General features: G+C 38.5%; 1 protein-coding gene across 2 annotated transcripts in view; it reads left to right on the top strand.

The window, feature by feature from the left end:
• The window catches only part of MLLT3 (MLLT3 super elongation complex subunit), a 254723-nt gene that overhangs the window by 234086 nt on the left and 5444 nt on the right, over positions 1 to 15193 (top strand). For both annotated transcript variants that reach the window (XM_012769768.3, XM_012769769.3), the window contains exons 6-10: positions 1228 to 1303; positions 3108 to 3237; positions 6005 to 6104; positions 11649 to 11720; positions 12917 to 12988. In XM_012769768.3, the coding sequence (XP_012625222.2) occupies positions 1228 to 1303; positions 3108 to 3237; positions 6005 to 6104; positions 11649 to 11720; positions 12917 to 12988 (450 nt within the window). The remainder of the gene's footprint in view (positions 1 to 1227; positions 1304 to 3107; positions 3238 to 6004; positions 6105 to 11648; positions 11721 to 12916; positions 12989 to 15193) is intronic.

Here is a 15193-nt window from a genome sequence, read left to right as displayed (position 1 = left end):
TTTCTGATTGTGCTCTTTGTCCTCCAACTTGGTCACCCATTGAGTGAAGTAAAAACATGTGTCCTATACATGCAAAGACCTCACGTCAAATATTTCTCAGATAACATGAATATGTAGTTGAAACTGTGAGCACATTAGAAATGGGGAGTAGTAGTCCACTCTTATAATCAAATTTAGTAGCATTATTAAGTTATTTTAAAATTTGGCCTTAAATATGTAAAATTCAAATGTGTTGGTCATATGATCAATTTCTTTACACACTCCTGTCCATGTATCTGCTCTGCCTAACCTTTACCTGCTTTACCTGCTGTGAAGTCTCTCATAAAAACTGTGGTGGATGGTGAAACAGAGGGTTCAATGTACCATTAGTCACAGATAGAGAGTGCCTGCTGTATGCAATGCATTATGTTAAGTAAGAGGGGATAACAAGAAGTATAAGACAAACCCCTACTTTTGCAAGTGCTGGCAATCTGTAGTCTATCTGAAGGAGAAAAGACACACTACTACAGCATAATAAGCAAACAGATGATCCATCAAGTACATTTTTAGTGGGTTTAGAGAAGGAAGAACTGAATTGGGTGAGTCAAAGCGGGAGTAGAACTAGTTCTGGGTATTAAAGGATGAGGAGAATGCATTGACAGCAAGAGATTGGGGTGTGTGTATGACACTCTTTTCCTGCCATTAATAGGCCGTGGAATTAAAGGGAATTTGCAAAAATGGCAACATCTTCCCCTGACTCATTTGTGGGACTTGGCTGGGTCTGTCTCATCGTAGACACTGGCCTCCACTTGTGAACTGTGGATGAATGGGGTTAGGGTTGGGTCATGGCCTTGGACCAGAGTGAAATTAACTGGCTCTTAATGTGATTGAACTAATGACCTTGGCCTCATTACCACTATGTTTTAACCAGTTAAGTCAATCAAACATTACAGAAAAAGTAATCAAGGTATCTCTTAGAAAGAAATCTGTGTAGCAGTAAACAGAGCAGAAAATCAAAGCCAAGTCCTTTCCTCATGTATCACCCAGGTGTTTATCTCATCATCCTTGAATTTATATACTTGTTTCTGCTTCTAATAAAAATAAGGTAGACAAAACAAAAAGGACAATATGATTCTCCTGTGTTAGTATGTGACTTAATGAAGAATGCTGTGAACAACACTGTTTTCAATTTTAGATGTGTAGTGTCCCATACATTTATTGATGGTACTTTTCTCTTCTTCTTTAAAGTCTGAACAACCCAGTCCTGCCAGTTCCAGCTCCAGCTCCAGCTCTAGCTTCACACCATCCCAGACCAGGCAACAAGGTATCAACATCTCCCAGGCAAACTATGAGACATTTTTCTCATAAAACATTTTAATGAGTTGATTTATGACCTATCTTCTACTGTTTTATTATTTGAATGATAACTTGGCTTTTATGCAGTTGTATTTATTTCCCTTAGGAAAACACTGGAGTATTTTTCTGATATATGAGGCCAGAGTCTAGAAATTCCCCCTTTTCCAGTCCCTGCCATCAGATTCCCATATTACAAAAGGATTATAGACACAACCTATTCTAGGGAGTTCCCAAAGGAAATACAATAGCAAAAGCTGGGCTTAAGAGGCTTTGACATAGAGAAATAGATTTTTACTCTTCTTCCTGGACATCTTTCATTTTATTTATATTTTTCATAGACTTTTTTTTTTTAGCAAATGTTAATTGGCTTTTAAATATAGTTTTTCCTCTGTTCATGATCAAGTGTTAACTTGAACTCAGAATAAAGAAATTTAAAGTAGAATAATTACATTTCTATTTTGTGTATATGGAAAATCATCAAATATGGGCTCTTTTTTCTTTTGCATGAAAAATGAGTCAGTATTAAAGAATAATTTGTTTTTTAGCATATTGAACATCACCCTTTTCATTAACCACACTGAATTCCTGATGGTCTTGTATGTTTTGAAAAGGATTAAATTGTTGTGTGTGTTTGGACGAAGGCTAAGCTTCTAGGAAAAAAAAATAAAATAAAAGACAGTAATTGTTTTGCCTATTCAGAGGCCTTGTTCCACTGACTTCCAAAGAAATAAGCCTACTACAAAAGCAGAAAAATTTGGGTTTTGCAGAATGTGAGGTTGCAGGGAGTCAATACTTATTTTAGAACTGAGTTAGTGATAGCTTAGATACTCCTATCAAAGATTAGACTTTAGGAATTGCCTAATCCAGAATGAAAGTGCCTTTCTCACTTTCTTGATTGCCTTTATAATCTTTTCTAAGATTAAAAATATCTATTTGGCTTTCACCACATTTAGCATCATAAAGTGAAAATAAGCTGCATTAAAGAGTTTGTATGTGTGTTTTTTCAGCACCGTCCTGTCCTAGAATAAAATTAGTTATGGCTTGATTTTTTTTTTTTTTTTTTTGCCTCTCATCGAACACTGGGTACTGTCTTGAATTTTCTGGGCACTTGATTTATTATAGTCTTATTTATGTTAATACATGCTGGTATTTTGCCAGGAATTTCTTAAAAAGTAAAATGAAAATTGGCTGTTTAAAATTGTTACAACAAGACCTTGTGTCCAAGATCAATATGAAGATAGGAGATAGGACATTACACCATGGAACTGAAATACTTTATAATCTGAACTTGACTGAAATGCTTGCTTGACCTGAAATTGACCTTGAAATAAAAGGAACAGCTAAACCTTAATAGATCAAAAACTACCACACAAAGGGTGCATTGCCAGGAACAAGTTACAAACACAGTGATTTATTAATCTCAACTTTTCAATACATGGATTAGCCTAACAAAACATTCAATTTACTAATAGATCTTTCTTTTTCTTTCTAGGTATAATTTTTCTTAGGGAAGAGAAATACACAGAAAAAAACTCCCTTGAAAATAGAAATTCTTTAATGAATATTTTGGGGAATCTGTCATGAAAACAATAGTGTTTTGGCAGAGGTTGCATTCCAGAAACTGTACCAAATTTGTCTTGTAAATTGTGTAAATATATATGATTGTTTTTTAACCAATATTCAGTGCCGGTAAGCATCCCCCTGTGTCTGATACGGCTAAGTGTGTTTGAAATAGTATGTGTAATAGCCGGTGGTTCTCTGTCATTACTCAGGTCCTTTAAGGTCTATAATGAAAGATCTGCATTCCGATGACAATGAGGAGGAATCAGATGAGGCAGAGGATAATGACAATGACTCTGAAATGGAGAGACCTGTAAATAGAGGAGGCAGCCGAAGTCGCAGGTGAGTGTCGTGGCAGGAAAGAGGTTCCCTGCTATGGAGTCGCACCTTTTCACTACCAGGGGTCCTCAAACTTTTTAAACAGGGGGCCAGTTCACTGTCCCTCGGACCTTTGGAGGGCCGGACTATAGTTTTAAAAAAAACTATGAACAAATTCCTATGCACACTGCACATATCTTATTTGGAAGTAAAAAAACAAACGGGCAAAAACACCCGCACATGTCCCGTGGGCCATAGTTTGAGGATGCCTGCACTAGACATACTGGTATAATCACGGCGAAGGTGTGAAACACCAAACCAGGGGCAGTAGATGGCCCCATTCATTTGAAGCTGGGGCACCTTGGCATACTTACACTCATCTTTACAGGCAACTATTTTTCCTTTTTCTCAGAGAAAGGAGGCTTTTTCTCTAAACACTTTATAGGAAAAAGTTATAGCAGAAGTCTTTGTTCTTGAAAGTATATGCCAAGTGGCAGGACTGACTGTTGAAATAAAATCTGTTTTCATTTGAAATAGTTTATGTAGATCTCTTGCTGGAGACAGTCTCAGAATTGAAGAAATGTGTTAGCTCTTTGTAGCTAGAAATGTATGAATGGCTCTAGCGAATTATGTGTGTGACCTAATTAAAACTAGGATCACCTGTGTCTGTTTTCCAGAAAATAAAATTCCTTTTAAGTGTGCTGACAATTAGGTTCCTTAAGTAGCTTTAATGCTGTGAGGCATAATTCCACATTATAAGATGGTAATTCATGTCACTTATAATTAATAGTTAAGTTAATTGCCTTGAGGATTTTATTTCTTTATCATGGGAAAAACAAATAGGCATGCTTACTTCAATTTGTTTTGAGTAGAAAAAACGAATCTACTTGAACTTAAAATCTAATTACAGTTATAATATATTGCATTAAATCTTTCCCCATTATCCATTACTCTGTAGAAGGCCCTAAAAAGAATGCAGTCTTAACCTAAACTGGACAGACCATATGCTTCCTAACTGGCAATTCCTTAGTGTCCTTCGAGAAGAGCTTCCTTAGGGTATATGCCCTATCAGATCTCTCGGAGACTCTTGCTTGTGGCCCTACTCGATACCTCTTTCACTACTTTGTCTCCCAAGCTCACCTGCCAGTATTCCTTTTAAATGGGAGAAAATAAGGAACCTTATGACCTTTGCCTTATAACATTTCCCTTTAGAAGTCTTTTATCTGACAAGAATGAAACGGGGTAGGGCAAAAAGACCTCAAAATGAACTGAAACTGGCAGTTAAGTCACTTACTTACACCAACCAAAATCCTGACCACTGGCTGCTCTCACATTTAGTTGATGAAAAATACACGAGCTATTTATATAGTTCTCCAAGTTGTTATTTTAAAAATCTGGACATTCTGTGATTGGCGATTGCCCACCCACTTACTGCTGTGTCCCCTGCGTCAGTGTGGTCAGATCATATAGGTTTGTGAGTTGTCTGATGTAGGTTCACATTGTTGGGGACGCTTTCCTTTTCCTCTGCCTGACGTGCTGTTGGCACGGCCGCGCCAGTGTAACATTTGATCTTCAGTGCACTTGTGAAGTCTCAACTGTTTAATCAGTTTAAATACTCAGCCTTCCACTTCAGTCAAGAAGCATTTTAAAGCAGCGCTTCAACTGAACACTTCATTAATGTAATTTAGTTAAGAAAAACAAGTTCCATCAGTTTTTGCTAAAAGAATGTCCCAGTGTATCCTTTTCATTTCCTTTCTTGTATCTTGTGTATCTGAATACATTACAGAGCTAGAATGTGATTGCCTATTCAGAGTGAAAGAAAAACTATCCTGATTTCTAAAGCATTTTTTGTTTCTGTGAAGCATATTATATTAGGTTACTGTATAACCAGGGAGAGGGAGCAAACACTGGAGGACGACATACATTCAGCAGAATAGAATAAAGAAATATCTCCTACTCTGGCTAAAAGAAAAAAAAAGGGAAGAAGTGGTATTTTCATTGTCTTTAGTCATTGAAAGATATCATTGTGTTTTTCTAAACCGGTTATCCCAAACACACTGTTTCTTTGTGTTGCTATAGTATATTTCCAATGAATTGTTTTATCAGTGTTCATAACTAGAGACAGCGTTGAATCGTGACACAGTAGAAAGGATTTGTGGTGATTCTAGCATGCCCACTTCACACATCCGATCCTCAGATGTCACTCTGAGCTGTCAGTGGTGCAGGGCTGTTGTCCACATTCTTCATAGCAGTTGCTTCCACTCCTGCAGCATGTATTCTAGCCATATTTGTAACTTTATTTTTTCCACCCATAGCAAAGAGGTAGGGGAAAAGGAAAATAAGAGTAGTAATATACAAACTAATTTTGTTGACCTTCTGTAAGCTTGAGTAACATGCTTGATGGTAGTAGGTGGGTGGAACTGGAGAAAGGAGATTAAATGAATAAACACCAGTAAAGTATAGTGACTGAGCACTAGCTTTGGGTTGCTTGGGCTTAAATCCCAGAGCCACCACTTTTACCTCTGTGACCCTAGATGAGTGAACATGTCTCCCTAAGTCTCAATTTACTCATCTATGAAATGAGATCATGAAAAGAGAAATGGCAGGTAAAGCACTTAACACGGTTCTGGATATATAGAAAGACCCAATACATGTTAGTGGTTGTGAGTTAAAATGAACTTTTCAGTGGTTCATGTTTGGAATACTTACTTTCCATGCCTGTTTCCATGGATATTTCAAGAATTGTCTGTTCGTAGCGGTGCATATGATCTCTCTCTCTCTTTCTTTTCAGAGTTAGCTTAAGTGATGGCAGCGATAGTGAAAGCAGTTCTGCTTCTTCACCCCTACATCATGAACCTCCACCACCCTTATTAAAAACCAACAACAACCAGGTAAATTGTCAGTTTTTCACTTTTCAAGACGCTGCAGAACTAGATGGAATCATTTTTACAAAGCACACAAAGCTTTTTACCCCATAATTTTAAACAAAGTCCTTCTTGAAGCTACAACCTCAGGAATAAACACATAGTTTGGGTATAAGAACTTCTATTATCACAAGAAGATGAGTATGTTCCATTAGAGGAGTTAATTAGGTACAAGAAGGGATGGTGACAGAAAGTGTTGCCCATACTTCTGATTTCTGTAGACTTTACACCTCAGCAGTAAGTAGGTGACTTAATTGGGAAGACTCTGACCTTGGGGTCCAGTATACAGCCTGGTTCTTTACCACTGGCAATATACTGGTGGGAAATAACTTTTAACTTCTGATTCTCAGTTTCCTCATCTGTAAATGACATTAACACCTACCTTGCAGGTTATTGGGAAGATGAAAAATAATATGTGTAAAGAGCCTTAGGCAATGCACAACCTGTACTTGGGACTCAGTTGATTGGCGGGTGTTTATTATTATAGGTGCTTTGCCTCACTTTTCTTCTCCAAGGAATAATTAATAAGATGCAGAGAAAATAATGGTCTTTATCATTGTTATAAATTGAGCTAAAAGAAAGCTTATTAATTTGATAGTCAACTCAAAATATAATTATTTGGATAAAATCTAGGCAGAATTTCTAAGGTTGTGAGGTAGAGCTCTTATTAAGCAAATAAATAAGATTGGGATATTTTCATTACCTACTAAAATAAACTGCTTTGAAGTATCATGAATATTGTAAAGGCCTCATTGTGCATTGAGTTGATACTCTCATTAGCATAAGTTTTTCTTATCTTTTTGTTTAGATAGATTTCCTGTGACCTCTAAAATAGTTGCATAATTCAAGTTACTGTATAAATATTAACCAGAAAATTAAAGAACTATGTTTTTCTGCAAATTTTGTTTCACAGGCATCCTACAGTTTTAAGTGTTCTTGCCCTTGAATTTGTGATATTTGTTTTACTTGGAAAATGTTATTTTATAGCTGAAGACATTTTCATTTTACATTTTGTGTAAAGCATAAACACAGATCTCTTAAAATTTTAAATTCCTCCTTTATACAGTTTATAACTTAATTCCTTCATTGTTAAGTAGGAATGATAGCCGTGCTCTTTACTGCACCAGTTACAGTTCAGTTGTTGTTTCTTTGCGTCCCGCCTAAAAAGGAAGCCTATGGAAGCCTAGCCTCATCATCTGGAGTGTTCAGGGAGTTGGTCACTTCTTCTTCCATATCCTGGCTCCCTGCTGACCCTGCCCCGCCTGTCGCCAGGGCCAGCAAGGCCTGCCAGTGGCCCAGCCCTCCTTCGCCTCTGCATGGCTGCCCCCCACCACAAGGGGAAGGTAAAGACAGGAAGGACATAAACATCACAGCCAATCAGATGAGGGGAGCACTGGGCTGGCTAACAAGATAACTTGGGATCCTTTCGTAATTTTGTGCTTCAGTAAGAGCTGGCAAAAAGAATAGAATTTAGATGTTGACTCTATTTTTTATCCTATTTAAACCTAGTTAGGCTCCATTTCTGCTTCCAGTGGCTGGTATATCAGAATTAGGATCCTTCATGGGCAGCAGCAGTGGTGGTAGTTGTGGGAGGGAAGGGCTGTAGGGTGTGCTTTTGTGGCCCTCATCAGTCTCTGTCAGCATCTCTCCCAATCATGGTGAAGACTGGGCTTACTGAGGAGATGCAGCCTCAACAAGTCTCTGTCTTGCCCTTCAAACCCGATAGCTGCCCTTACGCTCTTCACCAATGGGCATTCTGGAGCTGACCATGGCTGAATGTAGGGAAAAGTTTAGATTCTTTGTCAGACTGTTATTTTTTTTTTACCTGTCTAGCAAAACCAAACCAAAATTAATAGTATCATCTATCTGGAGAGGGTAAAAATTACCTTATCTGATTAAATAGCACAGCAGTGCTTCCTTGGCATGTCTATTCGATAAATGTAGCTTCACACAAGTGAATTGTCTGCCTGCCAGTAATGCTCTATCATATGTTTCTTTCTCTGTGTACCTATAAGCATAATAAGAAAGTCTGTGTATTTCCACATTTAACTAGTCTGGGATAGGAAATATATGCACCACAGGAGTGCTTGCCTCCTTGGAGCTATGTCTTGGAGCTAAGAATGCAAAAAAAGGTTTTTAAAACTTTTAGTGCTGATTTCTTAACCTCTAAAATCGCCTGCATTGGGTCAGGTGTGATGCTATTCCTTTAAGTCCATGTTCTGGGACTTAAAAAAAATGACTAGTATTTCTTAGTTCTCTATGCTGGTGGAGTAAGATAGTAAAAAGTTCTTAAAAATCTAAAAGTGACTTAAATTTCACTCTGGAATATGTTTTCAGTCTTATATTTGAATGTGTGTGTGTATGTGTGAGAGAGAAGGAGAGGAGGAAGTGGAGGAAGGTGGAAAGAAAGAGAATATCAGTATGAAATTTCACATCAAATAAAATAGATGAAAACATACTGGGAAGGCCTGTTGTCAAGATAGGAAGAGTGAACTTCCTCCTCTCCTACCCTTTGGCTGTTGTCTATGTGAAAATTGATAATGATCGCTCAAGTTTCTGTGAAGTACTAGCAAAGCTGAATTATCTCTTGCCTTTTCTCAAATCTTCCGGGGACTAGGGAAGAGGGAAAGTGCTAATTGAGTCAAACAGTTTCAACTACCAAAAAAAAAAAAAGTAAACAGACAGCCACATGTCAACAAAACAAGTAATTAACCTGAGTATTGTTAGGAACTACTAATGATCATTAACATGAAAGATCTATCAGTAGAGAATCCATCTGCTGGATAATTGAGTTGTCATTCCTCACAAAGGTATACAGAAAAATAAAATCTTGAAAATTTGAGTCTCAAGCCATATCCTCAGATTAAGGACAGAAGTGCTACTATTCACAATTCTTCTATTTTTAGAGACTATCATATCCATAAATGATGTGTCTAGGCAGACTGGCTGGCTCTATTTCCCTTGGTACAGATTAATAGGAAATAATAAAGAGTGTTTATGCACCATTTTAACCAGGGATGGTTTTTTCACTCCAAACCTCCCTATGTGAATTTCAAACAAAAACAAAATACCAGGTCTTTTTTAGCCGAAAGTATGGTGGTGGGAGGAGGAAAGGGGACTTGAAGGAAGGAAGTGATCCATTGGACCTGAGTTAATATTCAGAATATCATAAATCACCTATTAGCCTGCAGGGCATGTTGAATGAAATTAAAAAGAGTCTATCCAGTTAAACTGGTTTGTAACAAGCCCGTGGAAGACTAGGTGTTGTACTTTTATATTCTGGAGTTGTTTCCCTAAAGATAAGAAATGATCATAAATAAAACAATTGTCTTCAACAGGGCTCAGCTCTCTCAGAATGAGGTTTTGACAAAGCTGTTTATTTTGGAGCTGGGAGAGATCAAAGAAGGAAGATTAACTGAGCCCTCTCTGGGCAGCCACTCAGTAACTTGAGGCGGGTCACTGACACCCGGAGCTTTTGTTCCTGCCACTGCAGCTTCAGAAGAAAGAAACTAGGATTTCAATGTATTTGGGCCTTCTGTGCTGTAGCACTTATGGAATGTGTGGGGTAGGACTTAAGCACCCAAATGTTCTATTTTCTGCTTTGAAGAGAAGGTGGCAGAACTCTCTAAACCTAGTTAGCAAAGTTCCACTGCAAATACGGTGCGTCCTTGGTCACTTCAACACCCAGAGTGCGGCTAGTTGGGGGATGGGACCATGGGAGGGGGCGGGATATGATGGGAACAGAATTCAGTTCTCTAATGCACCAGGCAGGCACAGGCACTGTCCCCCCCCCCTTGCCAGAAATCTCCATGGATTGTCTGTGCTACCCAGCCTTAGTGTCTGAGTTGGCGAGGAGTGCCATCTACTGACCTACTTACTCCTAGGTCTCAGAGCGCTGATTTTTCCCTTGAGGTCTCATTTCCAACAATAGAGAAAGGAAATTCTGAGTGTAGTAGAGCGTTTGGTTTCCTTTACAGTGGGCGTGTTAAAACGATTGCCTTGCCTCTGCTATTAAATAATCTCTTTGTGTTGCCAAAAGTATTATGTTTTAAGTTAGCCTGATCAAATTAGTCATTTGGTTATCTTAATGTTAAAAATGAAGAAATAAGTGTGATTCTCAGGAAAGACTATCAGAAGGACACTTCTTACTTATGCACTATTCTCAATTCAAGGAACAATATAGAAAAATTTTAGGAGTATTTGGTCTTTTCCAGAATGTCATGGTCCTATCCTCAACAAGTAAAATGTTTATCAGAAACATAAAATTTTAAAGCCAAATGGGAATCTGGGTGTTACCTTGTTCCTCTCTCTCATTTCATCTTTGGAGACCTAAAACTGTTAAATCATAGGGCTAGGACCTGAACTTGGGCTTCCAAGCCTAATTGGTGCTCTTGCTACTACAAATTAAAATCTTTATGTAACGGAATATGGTAGACCTGTGAACAGAACTGTGATTAAGTTAGGGCAGAGAATAGGTAGAAGAATAGTAGGAGAATATGAGACTTCATAAATCCTTTTGGGGCATTTTCCTCCTTTAATATTAATTGTCTCCAATTATAACAGCCTACTTGGTTGGTAATGAGTCTTAATTTACAAATTGAGTTGTCCTTACAAATTACTTTGCTTTTTATGTTTATACAGATTTGTAAACACTTATTATTAATAAATTTAGTGGTTCTTAGCTTTTCAAGTGAAGGCCATTTAAAACTATTTTCCTCACGATCCTAAATTTTGAAGAACCTAAGATACCAGCTGCATTTATTAAATAATAATTTGTTTTTCCTTTTTATTAATTAGAAGTGTAGCTCCCCACCAAAGCTTCTGAACAAGTATGCAGAGCTATTATTCATGACTTAAGTTGTAATCTGTCTGGATAAAAGGAAGGGCACTTGGTGTTTCAACATGAGTAAACACATCATTTGTTGAAACACAGAATATAGTGTCTTTATTTCTTGAGCTGGAAGATCTCAGATTGGGAGCGACCAGTATAACTCATGGTCATCTTCATTTCCGAAGCTGAATCAACTTAGTGGATATGAGTAACTCTTAGAATCTGAAAGTCAGATACTAAAAAGGGCATTTGAATGTTTGCTTTTATCATCCCTAGCATACTGAGCACTGGTAGTCATGCTGAAACAGCAGAATGGATAGCAGAAACTTCTTGCCAGAGGGGACTATCATCTCAATATAACTCAGCTGCTGTACATATGGTGAGAGTGTTGTCGCAAAAGAGGAGCAGCCTTGGAAGCTTAGATCAATTTCCTTATCATCAACTTTTTTTTTTTTTTTAATGTTCTACTGCTCTGACTCAGCATTTCAGATACAAGTAATTTATTTTCCAAGAGAAAGTAAGATTAGAAGAGAAGAAAGAAAATGTATAGGGGAGAAATGCTATTTGGGAAGTGATGTGATTGTATAACATGTCATTCAGTGAGTGCCTTTGTTTGTGTGGCTGGTTAGCTAAGAGGTACTTGATATAAAATTTAACACAATGTTCTCTTTGATCCCCAGATTCTTGAAGTGAAAAGCCCAATAAAGCAAAGCAAATCAGATAAGCAAATAAAGAATGGTGAATGTGACAAGGTAAGTTTTCAGTCTGTCACTAGGAAGGCTGTAACACTGGCAAGTCTTCCATTTCTGTCTTCCCATTGATCATCCTTGCTGGTTCTCCTTTCATTTTCTTCATCAGAAGTGCCCGAGATGCCCAGATGATGAGTACTTCATCCTCATGCTTTGTAGTTTATTTTCCATGTCTTGTTTACATCTTCAGTATTAAGCTCGGCCTTATGCTGTCACTCACCATGATGCCTCCATCGCCAAGGGATTTCAGGCACACTGAACTGGGAGGCAAGAGAGTTGTGCCAGAGGTAGTGGGTTAAGGAATCTCAGATGTAGCGGAGTAAGAATTATGATCCTTGCGCAGTGTGCTTTCCCAGAGTATGCACCGTGCATCTGAAATCTGACTACAAGACCTGGTGGGGGTTAAGCCACATGGTATGGGTAGGGCCCTAACATGCTTTGCAGGGTCAGGGCAGACCTCTCTAATGCTTCACAAGTCTTTCCTTTGGCTTTATTGCAATAGTGCTGTGGGCAACCATGCAGTTATGCTAACCAAGACTCATGAGTCTAATCGTATGGAAAGAGATGTCCCCTTCTGCCCTTACAGGAGATCTCTTCACAAACCAGATGTTAATTTAGATAGTGATTTCTATTTTTCATAAAACTTTCTTCTGTTCTCCTGTCACTTGCTGGCATTATTTACTAGCAATGTTTGGTATGACCAGAAAGCCTCTTTTTTTTTTTTTTCTTTTTACGAATTTGCCGTGATACAGTCAGTAATGCACACTGGTGTTTCCATGTTCAAACTTGGCCTTTTTTCTCTAAGTCAAAAAACTTTGAAGAATAAAAACATGAAAGTAACCTGTGATAACATGTTTAAACTCACAATTTAGTACTGAATTCCCCTACTCTTCGAAGAGACATTGTTGGGGGAAGGTGAATCTACTCACTTGAATTTCGTTAAGAGCAAGTAAATAGAAGAATTGTCACACCCTCTCTGCAACCCCCCCCCCTCCAGGTTGGCTTAATAAAGGTAATGAATGGTCTAGGAGAGGTGTGGGCTACAGAGGCCGTTGGGCACTGAGCCCGCACAGCCTGAGATAGCGTGGTAGGAGGAGAAACTGCTAACTGTTGCTTATATGCTCTTTCTTATTTACTCATTTGTTTTTGAACTACTTCTTAAAGTGCTTCTTATTTGGGGGAATACTCTTCTTTTTCAGGCGTACCTAGATGAACTGGTAGAGCTTCACAGAAGGTTGATGACGCTGAGGGAAAGACACATTCTGCAGCAGGTGAGAAATGCTTTTTAGCAGAACCCTTTCCAGAAACCTCAAGGCCTCCAGGACAAACGAGGTTTGTCCTGGGTTAGTGTGTTGGCACCCGGAAGCCACACAGCCCCACGCATTGAGAACTGGGCTAATGCCACCTGTAGAAGTATTTGGGGAGAGTTCTTATTCATGAGGCCACCCGGAAGTCTGCTTTGGAGCTCTGTGGTGATTATCTCCCGCCCCTGGTGCTATGGAGGATGAAAACTGAGCACTTTTGGAGGTGATAACTGGAATGTAGTGATCCCTCAGCTGGCTGATGTAATGTGGGCTGAGGGAGGGGATAGTTGGAATGCAAAAACCTTTGGGGCCAGGCTTCTGGTTTCATGGGAAAACAGTGATAAGAATTTGAGTCAAGTGTTGTAAACATTTGGGATTCAATTTAGTAACATTTCGACAATGCTATTCTAAGGAAAATAAATATTTTCTTCATTTCCCTTATCTTGTACAACGTACATTCTACTATTATGAACTCAACTGTGGAATACTTGTAGAGTAGGGAAACTTTTATTAGCACAATTTGATGTTTTGAGAAGATAAGGGTGTTTTTTAGTTTTCATCCAGTTACAGTGCATGCTTCTTTGCATAAAGGGGCTCTTGGTAAAATAATTTTTCTGTAACACCCAAAGAGAATGCTGTGCATTCTAAATTCAAGGGCATATTTGTAGATTGTTTCACTGTTTGAATTTTTTTTTTCCTACTTTCAAATGACTTGAAGTTAGTACTTAATCTATTCCAGCTGTGTGTAGGATTTTTTTTTTTAATGTTTAATGGCTGATGGTCACATTTATATTCTGTGTACGTTTTTGCTTAAATCTATAAATATACACTCTCAAAGTTGCCAAGTTTCCTGATTGGTCTGATAAGCTTTTTAACCATTCTAGAGTTTTAAATTTGAACAAAAGACTACAGACCTATGATTCTTAATTGTGATTCTTAGGTTGCATTTCTTGCAGTTCCTTTTAAGTTAGTATGGGTAGAGGAGCAGGATTTGAGTGGCTTACCCTAAATACTTTGCTAGTATTTTTCTTCAACAGAACTGATAATTGTTTTACATGTTATTTACCAATTACTTGGGGCTAATTGGCTGAATGCTGATGGTAAGTCTGTTAGCTGATCTTCCTATTTCTTCCCAAACACCAACGCTGAACCACTGTGGAGCAGTTGTCCAATAAAGTTACTAATGCCCAAGCTGGACCCATATAGTGAGTCTCACAGGAGGCTGAGACAGATGTTTGGGCCCGGTTGGGACACCTCCACAACGAAAGCCTAGTCAATGAGTCCAGGATACTAGGCCTTTGGGCAGGGTCTTACCTTGGGGTGTCGTTGGCATTCCCAATTTAATGTTGTCCTTTATTTTGACCTTTGAAAGAATTGTGAAGGAAGGTAGCTTACTGGAGAATTCCATCCAAGTAGATTATTTTAGTATTCTAGAGGGAGAGAGTAATATCTATGAATTTTTAACCTGGCATAAAGGCACTCCAGGGCACACAGCATTTCACCCTAATTGCATTCCCAGGCTGGTTGAAAGCTCTCAGTCTTTGGCCTTTTGCCTTGTAATGCAGCTGAGGCTTGTGATTATGATACCATGATGCATGTCCTGTCACGGTTTACTGCTTAATTAATTCCTTTTGTAAAACATAGCACTATTGAGGACTAATGTTATTCTCCACCTTGAGGGCTGCTCATCTCGTGGAATGCATTCCACAAAGTCTACGTATTTCCCGCCTTGCAGACGTGAACACCTGAATTAGAATTTCTGGTGCACCCAGGATCACATCCTAGGTCCTTCTCTGTTAAATGCATGCTATCCAAAAATCTGGTCTGACAATTTTATTTGGCTTACAAAAGGTGGTTAATAGCTTTGTTTTGCTCTGGGGGCATTCAGTCCTGACGCTCAGCATCTAGTTTAATGAATAGAAAGCATTGGATCAAGGAATCTGTGTTCCTAAGCCACTTTTTCAATAGGGTATAAATAACAGTAGAGTGGACACAAACCAAGATAACAGTACCTAGGCCTGCGTAATAATTGATTTCACTTTAAACCATGTGTTCCAAATTTTTTGGAAAGTGAAGCTGAGCACATCTAACTTCTTTAGCAATTCAGCTCTAAGGCTGGATTTGCATCCCTCCCTAGTCTGGAGGAAGAAAACTCTGAGGAAAACCAGGCTT

This window comes from Microcebus murinus, chromosome 12, assembly GCF_040939455.1.
Source record: "Microcebus murinus isolate Inina chromosome 12, M.murinus_Inina_mat1.0, whole genome shotgun sequence".
Taxonomy (NCBI): domain Eukaryota; kingdom Metazoa; phylum Chordata; class Mammalia; order Primates; family Cheirogaleidae; genus Microcebus; species Microcebus murinus.
This window is presented reverse-complemented; position numbering and strand designations above follow the sequence as displayed.